Source organism: Aulonocara stuartgranti, assembly GCF_965226115.1.
Source record: "Aulonocara stuartgranti genome assembly, chromosome: 6".
NCBI lineage: Eukaryota > Metazoa > Chordata > Actinopteri > Cichliformes > Cichlidae > Aulonocara > Aulonocara stuartgranti.
This window is the reverse complement of record NC_138944.1, coordinates 1,611,548-1,629,856: the sequence shown is the minus strand read 5'-3', so window position 1 is coordinate 1,629,856 and position 18,309 is coordinate 1,611,548. Positions and strand designations below refer to the sequence as shown.

The 18,309-nt window shown below is 46.6% G+C and overlaps 2 protein-coding genes across 6 annotated transcripts in view; one reads left to right on the top strand and one right to left on the bottom strand.

The window, feature by feature from the left end:
- Positions 1-2,060, top strand: part of LOC309707992 (SLAM family member 7-like) — a 37,100-nt gene extending 35,040 nt beyond the window's left edge. Inside the window, exon 8 of one of the 2 annotated variants that reach the window (XR_014277145.1) lies at positions 40-2,060. The gene's annotated coding sequence lies outside the window, so the exon portion shown is untranslated. Of the gene's footprint in view, positions 1-12 lie in introns of both variants that reach the window. The other variant, XR_014277146.1, reaches the window with a different exon arrangement.
- Positions 2,061-9,950: 7,890 nt separating this feature from the next.
- LOC309707995 (uncharacterized protein) lies at positions 9,951-18,292 on the bottom strand. Of its 4 annotated transcripts, XM_082535676.1 has the most exons (6): positions 18,222-18,279; positions 13,435-13,552; positions 12,322-12,665; positions 12,144-12,251; positions 11,347-11,866; positions 9,951-10,727 (listed from the first exon to the last, which is right to left on the bottom strand). In XM_082535676.1, exons 3-6 carry the CDS (start codon positions 12,466-12,468, stop codon positions 10,492-10,494), a joined length of 1,011 nt encoding a protein of 336 aa, XP_082391802.1. In that variant the 5' UTR covers positions 12,469-12,665; positions 13,435-13,552; positions 18,222-18,279; the 3' UTR covers positions 9,951-10,491. The 4 variants fall into 4 exon arrangements, with proteins under 4 accessions (XP_082391802.1, XP_082391801.1, XP_082391803.1 ...); XM_082535675.1 differs by lacking the exon at positions 13,435-13,552 and having other exon boundaries at positions 18,222-18,292; XM_082535677.1 differs by lacking the exon at positions 13,435-13,552 and having other exon boundaries at positions 12,322-12,552; positions 18,222-18,268.
- Positions 18,293-18,309: the final 17 nt, after the last annotated feature.

Genomic DNA, 18,309 nt, shown 5'->3' with positions numbered 1-18,309 from the left:
TCCATTGCTCAGCATGTGGGTCCTTCCTTCTGCCTGCAGACTAGTGTTACCTGTTGCTTGTCAGGTGATACTCCCTCTAACCCGGATGCTCCCATTGGTCCAGAGCCGTCCTCTGGTTCTCAGCAGCAGTGTGGACCAACATCACCTGGAACCTCTGTTACAAAAAGACTTTTTTGTGTAATGATCAGTGTTGGGAAGGTTACTTTTAACATGAATTCCACTATAGATTACAGATTACATGCCCCAAAATGTATTTTGTAACGTATTCTGTTACATTACTCAATGAGAGTAACGTATTCTGAATACTTTGGATTACTTAATATATTATCATCCTTTTTACAACTACATGAATGTGATTTATTACTGAAGGTTACTCTCCACACCAACACCAGCTAGATGTTTAAATCTTAATATAAATGAGTAACAGTAGGTGGACATTAGGTAAGGCTGCACTTTTTGCTGTGATCTCGTGTAGAAAACTATTCCTCGCGTATATAAAACAGGTCCGCGGCTCTGAACCGTAGTAAAGGACCTCTGGCTGATACGTCGGGTTCGTGTCGGCTCGTAGCTGAAAACTAGCTTTACTTTTTTGTCTGGGTCACTTTGCTAGCAGAGACAGAGAGAGGCGTTGAAAGGCTGCTGCAACAGAACTTATTGTTTCAGAGGAAAACAGGAACACAGCGTACAGTCGAGTCTTAATAGCTTACTCACAGCTGTGCTCGTCAGGCTCTGTTTGGCTGCAGTGGTTATTATTATATTTACATGCTTCATACATGCGATGCCTGTAACACTCTGCCTATTGCCTTCATATTAAATCTTTTTTTGAATAATTTTTTAAAATATTCCTTCGCGTCATTATGCGGCTGCAAGTAGAGGTGACATGGGCCGTGACGTTTAGACACGGCATTAGAGCCTCGCGTGTTTTGTTTGGGTTTCCACTGGTGTGGACTTACAGAAAATAGAGAGGGGACAGCCGAACGTATGAAACAGGAAAATACCGCCGTGTAATCCGTTTATTTTAACAAAGTTACTGTATTCTAAATACCACCTTTTTAAACGGTAACTGTAACTGAATACAGTTACTCATATTTTGTATTTTAAATATGTAACGGCGGTACATGTACTCCATTACTTCCCAACACTGGTAATAACCATATTCAACATTACAAGGACACTCAGCAGCAACGGGTCCAACCAGGTCGGGTCCAAGCAGCTCTGCAGCCGTCTTCTCAACAGCCAACTCTCTGCACCTCATATGTCCTCGCCAGCTGACTGTAATACTGCTGAATACTGAAATGTCTGATCTTAATCAGAGATCCGTCCATCTGTCAATCAGACCCTCTCTGCTGACTCAGTTAAAGAAGCTTACACCTCACCTCTGGTATCTGTTGGTCTCTCAGCTATAGTAACTGCACTCGTGCATAATCCAGGGATTCAGCAGCTTTTGTCCTGCGTCCAGTTTGTTTGAAATCCTGGTGGAAACGGTGGCTTCTGATGTTCATGCTCACCTCTCTGCCAATAACCTTCATGAACAATAACATGTGGTTTCCACCTCCTCACAGCAACAGCCTCGGTAAATGTCCACACCCAGTTCATTCTCTGAACTCACACCCAAGGATCTGACCTGGGGTCTGTTCTGTTTATTATTTATCTACTTCTTATTGGTCAAATCCTCCCCTTAATATCAGTTCAGCATCATTATCATTATTATTATTATTATTATTATTATTATTATTAATATTATCATTATTAATTAATATTTGCTGGTTTTATACGTTTTAAGCTTTGGTTTCTGTCCTGTGGAGCTAAACGTGATCACTGATGTTCAACAACATTTATTAGTTTATAAAGTCCTGATCCATAACACACCCGTCCCTGTGTGATGTCACTGTTACTTTAGTAGTGTGTGACAGCTAATGTTTTTTCTTCTGCCCACATATTCTGTGATATTCTGCAAACATGTAATTATCATGTAACTAAAGGCACATTAATCTGTCATTTTTAACAATGAAGTTATTTATATTTGCATGCCAATAAAGACTGAACTTATCAGACTGTTATGGTGAAGTTGGTATTACTGATAACGCTGCTACAGACACTGAGTGCTGCTGGAAACTAAAAGAACATTTTTGTGGTGGACTCTTAACCTCAGAGGTCAGTAAAACAGGAAGTGAGCTTGTTTACCAGACACCAAATGACTTGTAAATTAGGTTCGAGCATTTTGACGCTGGTTAGGTAGCAGTGCACATGGTTCTGGTCGCCCTCTACATCACGCTGGAGGGGGGACAGCAACTTTCCCCTTAAAGTCTTCAAACAGCTGATATCCAGGGGAGGAATCACTGGGTGAAGCGTGAGTTGCTGTGGGTGTGATCGGATCACGAGTGACACACTAATGAGGAATGCACAGAAACAACAACTCTGAATTATTTATGAACAGCTGAGCACAGACGGGGAGAGGCCGAGTTTATTCTGTAAGGCTGCAGATATCAGGCTGTAAATGTCCTTGTTTCTACTGGATATTCTAACATGCTGCTCTGCAGACTTTACCTGTCCTGTCAGATCATGTTTCACCTGGAAAACTGAGAACAGGAAGTGTGGAGTTTGTTTTCAGCTACTTTATTAAATCCAAACTCCTCTCAGCCGCCGTCAGTGTTACAGGTCATGAGCTGATGGCAGGAGGCACAGTCGATGGGATATGATCCCCGACGAGGACAGGATGTGATGCACAGGCTCTCCCGGTTCATGGGGAATGTTTTGAACAATTTTCTTTGTTCTAATGTTTTTCACCATTTCAGCACACATGCAGACGTGATGTCTGGCTTCAGATGTGAGAGTCAGTTAATGATTATGTGAAGGTCGGGCTGTAACTGTTCATGTGTTACTGTTTATGACTCTAATAGCTGATCTGTCTCAGTGACGTATGTTTGGTTTTTGGAATCACGTATAAAAAAGTGTAAAACTGAGTCTGAGTGAAAACATGAAGGTCAGAGAACATTTCCTCCAGATTAATGTCACAGTTTACAAACCAAAGATATGAGAGGCAGCGACGTTTGTGCAGGTTAAACACTGTGAAATGTGTGTTTACAGGGAGCACACGTGACAGCGCTACAAATATACAGCAAGGCAATCAGAGAAGATGGAGACAAGTAACCACCAAAATAACAGTTATAATAGAAGTGAAAGAAAACAGGAAGGTGAGAATGTAAACAGTAAACAAAGTAATAATCAGCCTTTGAAGATTCAATAAGAAACAGCAGAGAAACACTTTGTGCGACAGCTTCATAGAGAGAGAACATGGAAACACAGCGAGGCGGCCAGAATAAGCACCAGACCTCCACCTCCCCGGCTCTTTCTTTGTCTCTTGCAGGGTTATTAACTTTCAAGAATGTACCACACCATACACAATTCCCTCTGCAACCCACCCACAGACCCACAGACCCTCATTATGGTGTGGAGGGGGCTTCACAGACCTGCACACTCACATTCCAACTGTTATGAATCACATTTGGGGTGGCTGTAGCTCAGGTGGCAGAGCAGGTCAGCCACTAATCAGAAGGTCGGTGGTTCGATCCCAGGCTGCCTCCTGGCTGCATGCCAAATATCCTTGGGCAAGATACTAACCCCGTGTTTGCCTACTGGTGGTGGTCAGAGGGCCCGGTGGCGCCAGTGTCCGGCAGCCTCGCCTCTGTCAGTGCGCCCCTGTGGCTACAATGTAGCTGGCTATTGCCAGTGTGTGTGTGAATGACTGAATGTAGTGTAAAGTGCTTTGGGGTCCTTAAGGCGCTATACAAATGCAGGCCATTTACATCTGTTTGTCACGCAGCTGAAAAGAAACTCTGACTTACAAACACTTGTAATGCTTTTATTTAACCGAACCTCTGCGCAGAGGGAGATCCTGCAATTGCAACCAGCAGATCTGAGGGGCAGCCCCTCCCTCAGTCCTACACAGATACACATTCAGCCTCACCCTTCGGGGGAGGGCCCGCCTGAGCTTTAAAACATGCTATAAAACCGTGGGGGTTCCCTTATATGGCAACAACAGCAACTCATGGCCAGAGTGGTGTGTGTGTGTGTGTGTGTGTGTGTGTGTGTGTGTGTGTGTGTGTGTAGCGGTTTTTGATAAGGGCAACATGGGCGGATGCCCAGGGCGACATCGTGCTGGGGGCGGAGTCACGGCATCTGCAAAAACATTTAAACCCACCAAACAGGCTAGGACCGCCCCTGTGTGGGGGTGTCTGTATGGTACCAGTCTGTGCTGATACTTGAGTGTGTGTGTGTGTGTGTGTGTGTCTGTGTGTGTGTGTGTGTGTGTGTGTGTGTGTGTGTGTGTTGCATAAGCATGTGCAGTGTGGATGCTGGGCACATGATTAGTAATGAAAAAAAACATTCATGTAACCAACATCTTACTGAAACATTGTATCCTCATGACTTGCATCTACTTTTACTCTATTCTGTGCACATCTGTCCACCCCCAGCTGTGGCTTCCTCTTTCCTTCTATGACAGGCAGACCCCCCCTGACAATAAATTCCTCTCTCTCCACAATTACACACACCCAGGCAAACAGCTAAACCAACCTAAAACACAAACACACACCCAGATTCTTTCCTTTCCTCTGGTCTACAGCTGCACCCTACCATCTAAACAAACGTCAGCACATTTTATTCTAGTCATTGTTTTCTTGTACTGGGATTCAAACCCACAGCCTTTTGAATCATGTTCCTGTGCATCTCTTACTAAAACGTGCTCACATAAAATCTGTTAAACAGTCTTTTCTTTGCTTTTATTCATTGTTTTGGTGTAAAACTTGTCACCAGTGAGACGCTTCTGCCCCCTGGTGGTGCTGTGTGGTCATTGCATTGATGTGCTCTCTCTTTACATTTACTTCATAATAAACTGTTGTTATGATTTAGTGAATTTAATTTAAAAATATTTAAAAAATAAAACATCACAGAGCTTCATTGACTGAGATCAGTAAGACGAGTGGGCATGTTCATTAAAAACAGAAGCCAGATGTTAATAACTCACTGTCTGTGGGGTCTTTCTTGGTTGAGGCGCTTTGTTATGTCCCATCTGCCTCCTTCCTGTCAGCCTCTTTGTTCCTTCCACATGTGCCCTTTAGCAACGACACACCTGGTCTCGTCAACACTTCCATTATTCACTGGCTTTGGTTCCCACTCGTCCTCAGATCTCTGTGCCAGTCTTGTTGTCCTCAGTGACTTCATCCTTTGACTCATGTTCTGTTTTGTCTTCAGCCCTGCCAGCCTACTGAAACGCTCCTGCTCTCTCTTCCTGCACCCTGAGGTCATAATAATGAGTTTTCAATGCGCTAACAAAGGTTTATTGTGTGGTGTCTCCTTTAATGCCAGTCTGCGTATTATCAGCTATCAGTATTTAGCTGCTGTGTCACGGATGGAGCTGAGCAGGATCAGTGCTGCTGGGTGAAATGATTTCCCACAGTTATCTTAAAAACTGAGTTTTCTAGGCCTGTTTCTCTGGAATGGGCGGGGACTAAAATGACAAAAACATCAACATACAGAAAAATATCAGCTCAGGATTTCACAAAAGTACAATAAAATCACAACTTTCTTTCTCACAGACTGAGTGCAGTACAAAACTTCACCGACTTCAAAGCTGCTTCCAGGTTCATTTTTAGAGATGAGCACAGGGACGAGCTAATAATTTTCTTACTAGGCAGCAGTACAAACCCCTCCTGCATCATCATCATCATCATCATCCCAACAAAGTGACCCCGGCTGTGTTCTCTGTATATTCAAACTCTTGATCTTATGGAGCTCCTGTAACTGCTGAAACGTTTCTCTTTCCTGTGATCTAACAGATCCTCCTGTACTGCACATCATCACATCAGAGCGAGCTCTGCCCAGTCTCACATGCTGTGGCCTGTCTCACAGGTTCTTAGTATCCAGTGGGCTGATTATGTAGCGCCTCCCTCAGTAGAAGCTGTGAAATGTTGTTTGTCATTAGTTGTTCTTATGGATTAAACAGTGTTTGTTCATCTCCAAGCTTCATTACTCAAAGCTGGCTTTTAGTTTGAATTCAGGTCTCAATGTCTCGTTGTGTAAACTTGTAGAACATCTGACTAGTATTTCATTAATGCTGGTTTCCTTTACCTGTTCAAAGTAGCACACTGCGCACGCACACAGTGAGAACATGTCTAACGCTGGACACCAGCAGCTGACTTCCAGTGAAAGCTTTGGCTAATATCATCTTCACTGATACACAAATGCCAAGTAAGTCATCAACAAAAAGTCGATCCATGACCAGTGCAGTTACACCGACTTTAATAAATGTGTTACGGCCCTAGCCTCTCTCTCTCTCTCCTGAGGGTGCCTGTGTGGGCGTGTCCCACTACCTCCTGCCTGAGATGCCACCTTTCCCTCCGGCGCAGCTGACTCCCATCAGCAATTAAGGGTATTTAAGCCCAGAGCAGGGTGAGCTCTGGGCCAGAGTGCCATTTTGTGTGGGTACAGCTAGTGAGCTGTGTTTTCATTTTGACTTTTTGCTTTATTTGACCTACGCCTGACTTTTGTTTGTGTTTCCTTTATGGTGATAGCGGCTTGTCCGTCTCTTTTAGTTGAACTTCTTCAATAAAATTGTTTTATTTTATTGTTTCGCCTCCTTGACTCCTTTTTCTGACCCGGTCACTTTTGTTACTTCCCCCTCCCCACCTAAGCTTGGCTTTAATGCACCACCTAAGGGGCTTTCGCAGAGCTTTTCCCACCGCTGAAAAGAACCTGGAAATTTTGGATTTCTTTGGAGGACTGGGGATGACTCCCAGGCTGATTTTTAGATGCCTTATCACAGCCTCATCAAAAGATGAATTACTTTCCATCGCAGCATGTAAGACCCGTTCTGGGGAGCCAAACTCCCTGATGAGGGATTTGGCTATTTTCTTCATGAACTGTTTCTGGTCATTGATGAGACTCGTGGTGGACTCTGTGCTGCTGAGTTCAGGCTTGATCAGGTCTCTCAGACGGTTGATGGCCACGTCTAGTTCTGCTGACAGAGACACAGACTGTTTGGTCTCAGATTTAGATTTTATAAGAACGCTCGCGAAGAGGAAGAAGGCGAGGTCATCGGACAATTTCTCAACCTTGGAAGATGGCACTGACACAGAACCATTCTCTGACATTTTAGAGGAAACACCTGCAGAGCATTTTCCTGGATGCTCTGCAGGTGCAATGCCAGATTTTGGCGTTGCAGGTGACTTTTCAGATAATATTACATCTGTGGGATGATTACTGGTCATTTCTTCTCTAATGATTAAAATTTTATTTGTGAAGAAGTTCATGAAGTCATTACTAGTTAACGTTAAAGGGATGGTTGGCTCAACAGAGCTCTGACTGTTTGTCAGCCTGGCTACAGAGCTGAAGAGAAACCTGGGGTTGTTCTTATTTTCTTCAATCAGTGATGAATAGTAAGATGTTCTGGCTTTGCGGAGGGCTTTCTTATAAAGCAGCAAACTATTTCTCCAGGCTAAATGATGATCCTCTAAATTTGTGACACGCCATTTCCTCTCCAGATTACGAGTCGTCTGCTTTAGGCTACGTGTTTGAGAATTATACCACGGAGTCAGGTACTTCTGATTAGAGACCTTGGTTTTCACAGGAGCTACAGTATCCAGAGTCGTACGTAGTGAGGAGGTGAAATTATTAACAAGATAATCGACCTCTGTTGGGGTAGCGTTCAGATAGCTGCTCTGCTCTGTGTTGGTACAGGGCATTGAAGATGATAACAGTGGGTGGATTATATTCTTAAACTTAGTTACAGCGCTTTCAGAAAGACATCTACTGTGATAAAGTCTACTCTCCACTGCTGTGTAATCAATTATTGTAAAAGTAAATGTTATCAGGAAATGATCAGACAGGAGAGGGTTTTCAGGAAACACTGTTAAATGTTCAGTTTCTATGCCTTATGTTAAAACAAGATCTAGAGTGTGATTACAGTGGTGGGTGGGTTCTTTTACATTTTGAGAGAAGCCAATTGAGTCTAATAACAGATGGACAGATGTTTCAGTGTGATCAGAACAAAAGCTGCCGCTGACATCAACGTTCTCTTTGAAGCCTTTCTGGATTTAGATTTTAACCGAATTAATGTAAAGGAAATTTCTTTAACGTGATCAAATATCAGTTGGGAAGAGCCAGACCTTTGTCCAGTTTGTGTTGTCTACGAACTTTCCCCAGTATGAGATGATATGAGGAGTCGCTACAGTTTCCCGTTGAAATAAGACTCTGATTGATTTATTGTTATTTCTGGAAATCTGTGTGTGACTCTGTCTGTGCACGTTTGTGTTTATTTTTTCTCATTCTTTTCTATTTCTGTTCAAGTTCGGCACTGTTGTATATTTGAATTGTTTCATTGTTATTTTTACAGTTTGCACCTTTGATCCAGACATTTCGTCCCACTCTATACTTGAGTGTGTATTGCTTGGTTAGATTGTTAGAGAAGCGTATTTTGCCTGCAGCTGTATCTGATGGTGATAATAAGACCACTGCTGAGGGTTTGGATTGGGACGTGACCAGAACAGCACAAACTTGAGCATAATCCCCAGGCGGGATATTAAGAAACCGGTATTCCATAAAGAGCGATTTGTGTCTGTATAAAGTGTCCATGAGAGTCCGTGACAAAAAGGTTCGGCAATGAAAAGCAGAAATTTTAATTGGGATTTGATTAATGCCAAAAAAGTTTAAAGCGCCTAGTTTAGAGATCACATGGAGGAGAAAAACATTCCAGGTGCAGTTGGGATATTTTTGTCAATATTTTAGCCAATTAATCTTAGATGTATTGTTTAAAGTGCTGAGAACAGGTTTCCTTAAATACTGAGTCGCATTTCTCCACACAAAGTTACAGAGCACCTTGTCGATGTTGTTTGAAGGATTTTTCTCTACACGGAGCGACGCTTTGGCGATCAGAACTCTTCCTCCTCTTCCTCAGAGATCTCTCAGGAGACACTGTTTAGTCTGCGTTGGGTTTTCTGAATGATAGCTTCCAGATTTAAGGATGTCGTAGCCATACGTTCACACCTGTTAATATTCAGATCTCAGGTCCAGGGAACAATTTTACTGAATCCAAAGCGGCAGAGATTTGGTTTTCGTTCTTCAGAAAAAAAGAGCGATGATTAGATTTCTGTCCAGCAGAGAAATACCTCGAGGTTTACTCGACCTAATATGGTTTGCTGAAAGTTGGGCGAACAGTAAAAAGAGGTACAGAGATACGGAGCACCAGGAGTGACAAAATGAATTAATGAATTGTGTCAATAATTAATTAAAATTTGAAATAAATAAATGAATGGTCATTTAATTACTTCTCAAAATATGTTTCATTAATTAATTAATTAAACATTTCATCAATTATTTAATGGTGTATTACATTACTTCATTTAGTCACTCCTGGCCCTCCGTATGTCTGTGTCAAACAGCTAACGCACTTTTATCCATGTTTGTGCGACCTGCCTTAAAGTTCTGCTCATTTCCGGCTCTCTGCTTCATTCTTGGACTTTACTGGAGTTACTTTACTGGAGTTACTTTACTGGAGTTACTGGTTTCAAAGCATCTCCATTTGTGTCGGCCATTCTCCGACACGATCGACAGAATCTAAATGTTCAACACTCGTGCTCTACGAGTCCTCGCACCTGGAGGCAGTGGGCAGTGAACTCACCTGTGTTAGTGTGTGCGCTGGCCTCTGGTGCTGTGGTGTCACCTTGTTGCTGGGGTCAGAGCTGTTTGTTGAACTCACTGTTCTCTGCTTCCAGCCTCGGGAGTCGAACCTGTGGAGAGAAATCTGTGGCCTTCCCAGCCCACGCCTCATTCCCAAGACCCAATGTGAATATTTAGTCTCAAACACGACTAAAAGAACCTACAGACAGTCTGTAATCTGATTACATTTCATGCTGAAATTTTGAGCTCTAGTTTTTAAATTATGTCAAACAATATTTGATTCAAAGTTTGAGTTTATTTTCCACTAAAAACGACCAAAACCAGTCTCACTGCGAGTGTGTGATCTCTGATGCGCCCGTCCTGACACACGCTCATATTGCTTCGTCTTCTGGATTAAAATCGCTGCCCTGCTCTTTATTTTTCCGTTGCCGCGGTGAATGGTGGTATCGGAGCTCGATTGGTGATGGCTTTCTTTCTCCACTAATGAAAATAATCAGAGCTGACTTTGTGGAAGTGGAAACTGAGTCATCTGGAGCTAAAGCTGCGTCCTGGAACAGGAACCATCACATGAATACTGCACTGATTTTTAAAATGTAAGATTTCAGAGATCAGCACTTCAGTGTTTACAGATTCAGCTGGATGCATGGATGAATGCGTAATGTGATTTTGGTCCAGTCTGTGTCAAACATAAAGCAAAAACACCTTAAAATCGTTTAAAATGATCATTTTTCCTCCAGTGTGGAAAACAGCACAGTGCACAGGCTGGAGTCCAGAAAGTCCACAGCTTTGTGTGACATTTGATACCACGTGTGAGTTTTAGAAGACGTAATCCAGCATGACGTGCGTGTGCCGATCGCTGGGAGCGCGGCGCCAAAACGTCGGAGTCCACTGTGGCTTCAGCGCCACGTCTCCGTCCACGTCTTCGCTCCACCAGCTGCCGAGTAACCAGAACAGACACTTGGCTGCTAAGTAGAGCGCTCCAGCGCCGAGAAGAAGCTTCAGGAAGCCAAAGTCCTCGCCGCCATCCCGCTTCTTTGGTTTTCCACTGAAAGCTGAAGACAGAAATTCAGAAAGTCTTTAAAATGGAATCTGGCTCGCGGTGTAGCAGCTCTGAACAATCACGTCTAAATATGGGAGCTTCATTTCTAGGTTCATGTCCAGAACTTTTACAGGAGCCAATTCTTCAGCAGACCCTACAGGTGATATAAAAAGCTAAAGTAAAAGCACAGATATGACACCAGCTCATTGTCTGTAGGGAAACATGACACACATGGTTTGATTTTAAATAAATAGCAGAGGTTAAAGGTCACATTACATCATAAAGTCCTGGCCTTTTAACAGGTGCAGTTGCTGCTACAGCTCATGATCATCTGAAGCAGTGGAAAACGACTGGACGTCTTTTTTTAGATGTTTCACCTCATCACTGAGACTTCTGCACATCTGGATAAGACGTCCAGTTGCTTCCAACTCGAGTGCTTCTTGTGAAAGAAAACCAAAACGACAAATCATAAAAACAATGCAAATCTGGGGAAATAAAACCTCAAACGAAGCGCACATCTCAGCTTGAACTCGGGCGACCTGACCAAAGAAGCCAGTCAGACATATTCCACATTTTCTGCCATTAAAAACTTTTACATGTGAAGCTAAACTGAACCCTGACTGCAGGTTTACCTTCACGAGGCAGCTTCCAGTAACTGTACGCCGGTAGTTTCCTGTAGTTAGCTGCAGGCCCGCTCTGTGCTGATGTGTTGTAGCTGTAGTGCACGTGCTGCTCGTAGCTGCTGGGCTGCTGTGTGGATCCGCTGTAGTACTGCACCACGCTGCAGGTTTGCTGAGCTGATGGATCCGAGTAGGGGGTCTCTCCTATGCCCTGGAGCACATTTACGTAGTAGCCCATCTGGATGAGGAAGCTGGTGAGGTCCAGCTGGGGGTTCTGCAGGGCCTGGATCAGTTCACAGCTGATTTCAAAAGTCCTGTCGAATCTGAACCTCCCAAAGGCGGCTGGGTCGTGCTCAGTGATGTACACCGTCTCCACCACCCGGGTCCTCACCCGGTAACCAATGATGATGCGATCGATGTTGGAGTTGTTGCTTCTGACACCCGACCGATAATTTTCCCTCACGTACGCCGGCAGGTTTGCAGAAGCAGGATAAGTTTCTGTGCTCAGGTTGCCAACCTCAAAGTACGTAACCTGGAAAGAGAGTAAAGATGGAGGGCAGAGGCTGTCACAGGAGGAATAAAACAGCACTTTGCCCCTACAGTCTGAGTCCTACTCCCACCTGCACGCTCCCGCCTTTCCCCTTCTTCTCATTTCACTTATAATGACATGTTTGCCCATTCAGATTCCAGCTGAGAGCTTGAAACCTCAAACTGAAGTGTTTTTACTGAACCATAACCAGCTGGGCGGTTCCCCTAACAGGAAGCAGACTGATCTCTACCTGTGAAACTACCAAACAAACATGGCACACCTTACTCCTGCTCTTCCTGGGCCTGCTCAGAACAGGAAGGAGCTCCTCCATGTTTCCAAACAGGTGGAAGCCGAAGTTCCCGTTCTCCGGCTGACAGTCCGACACCAGCTGTGGAAACACATCAGGTGTTAGTCTGATTCACACACACACACACAGACACACACAGACCTGATCTTACCTTCATGGTGACCACCAGCTGGACGACCTCGCAGGTCACACACTGGTTGGAAAACCAAAAGAGCAGCTGGAGGCCATGTCGTGGAAAAGGACGGCCAAACCCTGAATACATCAGGTTCTCCGGAGTGCAGAGCTGCCACTGAACCATGGTGGAGCTCAGCACGCAACACACTCACACACATGCAAGTATTCAGGAGCTCTGCTTTCACTGTGAGGAGGCACTGCGCTGTTTCTGGTAAAAATGCAAAAACTGCACTTTGATGTATTGTTTAAATTCCATGTGTGCATCAGTGCTGAGCCAGTGCGCAGCTGTTATTATGTAGAGAGCCGCTCGCACAGTTATAACTAAAGAAATAACAAAATAATCAGAGTTAGAGATAAAAAATGCATTTCAGTAAAAGATTTCAGTAAGTATGTGGCAATATTACAGCTCTACTGTGGGATAAAACACACACACAACAGCATCTCATTTTTGCACATTTACAATTTTACTTTTTCACGTGTAAAACTGCAGATACAGTACTGTGCAAAAGTCATGAGTCACTCATTTCTTTATATTTTGCTGAGAAAATAGAAATATTTTATTATATTATATTTTAATAATATCATACTATTAATAATAATGTAATATAATATTATTATATATTAGTTAATTATTTAAAATAGACAATTTACTGCAAAGTGCACATAAATGGATGATTATTATTATACATAAAGCTAAAACAGAGTTTGTACAACTCTAATGAGACTGGAGGTGTTATTGCATGAAGGATCAAACTCTGATTGTACGATTCTATTCTCATAATTCCAACTAGGGATGGGTATCGTTTAGGTTTTATCCGATACCGGTGCCAAATCGGTACTTTTGAAACGGTGCCGGTGCTTAAAGAATGGAGAACACAAACTTTGTCCAAAAACCTCTCATGTTCAGCTGTTTTCCACTTTTTCTTTGGGCATTTTAGCCTTTTTGGCCAGGGTGAAGGGAGTATCTGCCATCAAACAAGAAGACATGTAGCTATGATGATGTTTGCTAGTTCACCTTACATGCATTAATGTAATAACGTGGTTAGCCTACTCAACGTAAATTACACACGAACAACATTAAGCTGCTCACGCAGAGAAGAACGGCTGCTGCTGCATCATCATCCTCATCATTTCTGCTGCACTGGCAGGGCTAGGGGCCAGGACTCTCCTCTTCGGGTTTTTGGGGGATGTTGCTCCGGGTCCGATAACTGGCAACCCACCCAACGTGCACAGTGTGAGGTCTCGCAGCAAGCTATCAAATACGGCGCATTTCTGGGCTTTTTAAAAAAACGCTATGCGTCGCCAGGTGTTTCATCGGATTCGAGGTGTTACCTCCTTTGACAGCATCACAGTATCAGCTTAAAGCACTTGTTGCTGCTGAGTTTGCATCTTTTGCTGTGAAGTACAGCCAGACTTTGACCGCTTCGCCTTGGACATTTTTAATCTGTAGCTCTGCTCTAACAGAACGTACGTACCTGGACCCGCCTACTATCCTCGGAAACGTAAAATGATTGGCTAGAAGTGTATCACAGCTCAGGAAAAAAAAGCACCGAAATAAAGCACCGAAATGTGCGCTGCTTTTCGGTCTGGTTACTACCGTTTATGTCAGAACCGGTGCCATCATGGCACCGGACACCGGTACCCATCCCTAATTCCAACAATTAAAAAAAATTAAAATGCAGCCTTTCTATGAGCTCAACAAACATCAGCAAACACACAAACTGTTTGTCTCACGGTGTGTTGCAGCTAAAGCTCCAGCTGCTTATTTCACAGGGAGAGAGAAGAAAGAGAGCTAACATCACTCAGAGATGGAGAAAGATAAGAAAGAAGGACAGGAGAGGAGAGGAAAGGAAGAGGAGAGCTTAGAGGTAAAGGAAGGACGCTCATTTAAAGCTCACACGGAAGTCCTCGTGTTGTTAAATCTGTACATGTCACATTATGTTTGTTCATATAAACTGAGGCAGACTAAATGTCACGGGTCTGGGTCCGTTGGACCCAGTATGTGGAGTTTCATGTTTTTGTTATTCCATGTTTGAGGTTATTATGTTTTGGTTTTAGTTTGCATCAGGGATTGTTTTCTTGTTCTTGTTCTCAGAGATAGTTGCTCCCTCTAGGGCCTCCCCAGAGGCTGGGTGTCAGTCACCAGCCAACTCTGGACCCCTAGAGGTCAAGACGCCAGCACCAGCAGCCTCACCGGAGAACTCACCAGAACAGCCTCGGCTCTCAGCACCCCCTGAGAGTTCAAGTGAGTTCACCCGTCCGCCTCAGTCCTCTGCTAAGTGTATTGGGGAACACTTTCAGCCCTCTGAGGACTGTATCCCACTGTTGCTGCCTGAGTCTAGCCAAAGTGCTGCTCAGTCCCAGCCAGTGTCCCCACTGGCAGAGGTCTCCGTACCTGCTGCTTCAGAGACTGGTTCCACTGGAGGGCCTGAGGAGCCCGTCCAGTCTCAAGTCATGTTAGCTGGGGGTTCAGGTGAACCCAGCCAGCGTCCTGCCTCGTTGGCTGGAGGACCTGAGGAGCTCGTCCAGTCTCACGTCATGTTAGCTGGGGGTTCAGGTGAACCCAGCCAGCGTCCTGCCTCATCGGCTGGAGGGCCTGAGGAGCCCGGCCAGCCTCAAGTGTCGTCTGCTGGGGGTTTAGGAGAACCCAGCCAGCCTCAAGTGTCGGCTGCTGGAGGGCCCGAGGAGCCCGTCCAGCCTCATGCCACGTCTGCTGGAGGGCCCGAGGAGCCCGTCCAGCCTCATGCCACGTCTGCTGGAGGGTCCGAGGAGCCCACCCAGCACCACGCCTCGTTAGCTGAGGGTCCTGGAGGACCCAGCCAGCACATCCTCACATCTGCTGGTGGTCCTGGAGGACCCAGCCAGCACATCTCCACATCACCTCCTGCAGCATCACCGCCGTCAGGTTCCGCAGCCGTCCCGCTGCCGTCAGGTTCCGCAGCTGTCCCGCTGCCGTCAGGTTCCGCAGCCGTCCCGCTGCCATCATTTGCGCCTGGTCCGGCCTCCGCGTCCTCATCTGCGCCTGGTCCGGCCTCCGCGTCCTCATCCGCGCCTGGTCCGGCTTCAGCTCCGCCTTCGTCTGGTCCGGCCCCGTCTGGTCCTGTGGTTGCCACGCCGCCGTCAGTGCCAGCTCGACCCGTTCCGCCTCGCCTCTGCCGGCCGTTTTCCGGGCCTCTAAGATGGCATCATGGCCTTCGGGGACGGCCTCCGGAAGGAGTTCGTCGCCGCCGCTGGCATCGCGGCCGTCCTCCGGACCTGCTCAGTGGCCGCCACTACCTTCCAAGAGGTCGGCCTCCAGAACTGTTTGCCCGTCGCCGCCGTTGCCATGTGCACGGTCGGCCCCCAGAACTGTTTGCCCGTCGCCGCCGTTGCTGTGTGCACGGTCGGCCCCCTGACTGTGTTATGGACTAGTGGACTGTCGTGTTTTGGTTCTGGACTCTCGTGCTCCTGGTTTTTTGTGTTTCGGGCCCTCCTTCCTGGGCTCCCTCTAGGGCCTCCCCAGAGGCTAGGTGTCAGTCACCAGCCAACTCTGGACCCCTAGAGGTCAAGACGCCAGCACCAGCAGCCTCACCGGAGAACTCACCAGAACAGCCTCGGCTCTCAGCACCCCCTGAGAGTTCAAGTGAGTTCACCCGTCCGCCTCAGTCCTCTGCTAAGTGTATTGGGGAACACTTTCAGCCCTCTGAGGACTGTATCCCACTGTTGCTGCCTGAGTCTAGCCAAAGTGCTGCTCAGTCCCAGCCAGTGTCCCCACTGGCAGAGGTCTCCGTACCTGCTGCTTCAGAGACTGGTTCCACTGGAGGGCCTGAGGAACCCGTCCAGTCTCACGTCATGTTAGCTGGGGGTTCAGGTGAACCCAGCCAGCGTCCTGCCTCGTTGGCTGGAGGACCTGAGGAGCTCGTCCAGTCTCACGTCATGTTAGCTGGGGGTTCAGGTGAACCCAGCCAGCGTCCTGCCTCATCGGCTGGAGGGCCTGAGGAGCCCGGCCAGCCTCAAGTGTCGTCTGCTGGGGGTTTAGGAGAACCCAGCCAGCCTCAAGTGTCGGCTGCTGGAGGGCCCGAGGAGCCCGTCCAGCCTCATGCCACGTCTGCTGGAGGGCCCGAGGAGCCTGTCCAGCCTCATGCCACGTCTGCTGGAGGCCCCGAGGAGCCCGTCCAGCCTCATGCCACGTCTGCTGGAAGGCCCGAGGAGCCCGTCCAGCCTCATGCCACGTCTGCTGGAGGGTCCGAGGAGCCCACCCAGCACCACGCCTCGTTAGCTGAGGGTCCTGGAGGACCCAGCCAGCACATCCTCACATCTGCTGGTGGTCCTGGAGGACCCAGCCAGCACATCTCCACATCACCTCCTGCAGCATCACCGCCGTCAGGTTCCGCAGCCGTCCCGCTGCCGTCAGGTTCCGCAGCCGTCCCGCTGCCATCATTCGCGCCTGGTCCGGCCTCCGCGTCCTCATCTGCGCCTGGTCCGGCCTCCGCGTCCTCATCCGCGCCTGGTCCGGCTTCAGCTCCGCCTTCGTCTGGTCCGGCCCCGTCTGGTCCTGTGGTTGCCACGCCGCCGTCAGTGCCAGCTCGACCCGTTCCGCCTCGCCTCTGCCGGCCGTTTTCCGGGCCTCTAAGATGGCATCATGGCCTTCGGGGACGGCCTCCGGAAGGAGTTCGTCGCCGCCGCTGGCATCGCGGCCGTCCTCCGGACCTGCTCAGTGGCCGCCACTACCTTCCAAGAGGTCGGCCTCCAGAACTGTTTGCCCGTCGCCGCCGTTGCCATGTGCACGGTCGGCCCCCAGAACTGTTTGCCCGTCGCCGCCGTTGCCGTGTGCACGGTCGGCCCCCAGAACTGTTTGCCCGTCGCCGCCGTTGCCGTGTGCATGGTCGGCCCCCAGAACTGTTTGCCCGTCGCCGCCGTTGCTGTGTGCACGGTCGGCCCCCTGACTGTGTTATGGACTAGTGGACTGTCGTGTTTTGGTTCTGGACTCTCGTGCTCCTGGTTTTTTGTGTTTGTTTTAGTGTACTGGAACTTATCTTTATCACTCTGTTAATGTTTATAATGTTTTAACCTTCAGCATTGTGTGTGGACTTCACTGGTGCCTACTATGCCTGGTGTATTATTGGTTAGTTATGTCACCCGCCTGTTAGTATATTTTATTTCTATGTTGTATTTTATATTTGTATTTATTATTGCTCTTAACTCATTCTGGGAAGCACTTTGGCATGTGCTATATAAATAAAATTGTATTGTATTGTATTTACTGGAGTAAAGAATTTGAATCAGTATTTGAACTTTTAGTACAAATGACACTAACACTAAACAACTAAACAAATGGGAATGAATGATCTGTCAGGCTGCTGGTAACAAAGTGCCTAAAGAAGCAACTTAAAATGTATTTTCTGCTGAGCTGGCTGTGATGAGGCAGAGTTGGGCGGCTTAACAAGCCAAGAATAAAAAAATCATTCCTCTGAAAATGCTCAGGCACAAGCACAAGTGCAAAAACAGCCCACTGTGGAGACCTGCTGCTCAGGACCACTTTAAAACATTACAACAAAGTCTGTCTCGCAGGGAATAATCCAAAGGAAAAAGGGGTGGCTCGGGACTTTCACACAGCACTGTATAGTTGTAATATTAATAATGTAATCGTTCACATTATTCGCGTATTATGGCTTGTTTTCGATAAATGAAATCACTGAGTTCATTAAAACATTTATTCCAACAACACAACACTGAGCTGAGCCATTATAATGCAGTTCCTTATTTCTAAAAAAAAGCTTTATGATCGTGGTCTAGTCCAATGAAGCTATTAAATAATGACTTTAAGCAAACGGCGAGCTGCAGTGCAGAGAAAATCGCTGCTGTAAAGTCTGATGTGCTGTTTTCTTCTTTATTTACCGTTTTTGTTGTTTTCTCGCTCTGTTTCCTCATTTTCAGGAGGCGCGCTACAGCCCGGAGCGCGAACGTCAAATGCGCGCTCGTTCAC

Excerpts from the sequence above, each read along its gene's own strand:
- LOC309707995 (XM_082535675.1), bottom strand. The coding sequence starts at position 12,468 with ATGGTTCAGTGGCAGCTCTGCACTCCGGAGAACCTGATGTATTCAGGG. Across the intron at positions 12,252-12,321 it reads AGCTGGTGGTCACCATGAAG|CTGGTGTCGGACTGTCAGCC; the intron begins GTAAGATCAGGT and ends GTGTTTCCACAG. Across the intron at positions 10,728-11,346 it reads CTGGAAGCTGCCTCGTGAAG|CTTTCAGTGGAAAACCAAAG; the intron begins GTAAACCTGCAG and ends TTCTGTCTTCAG.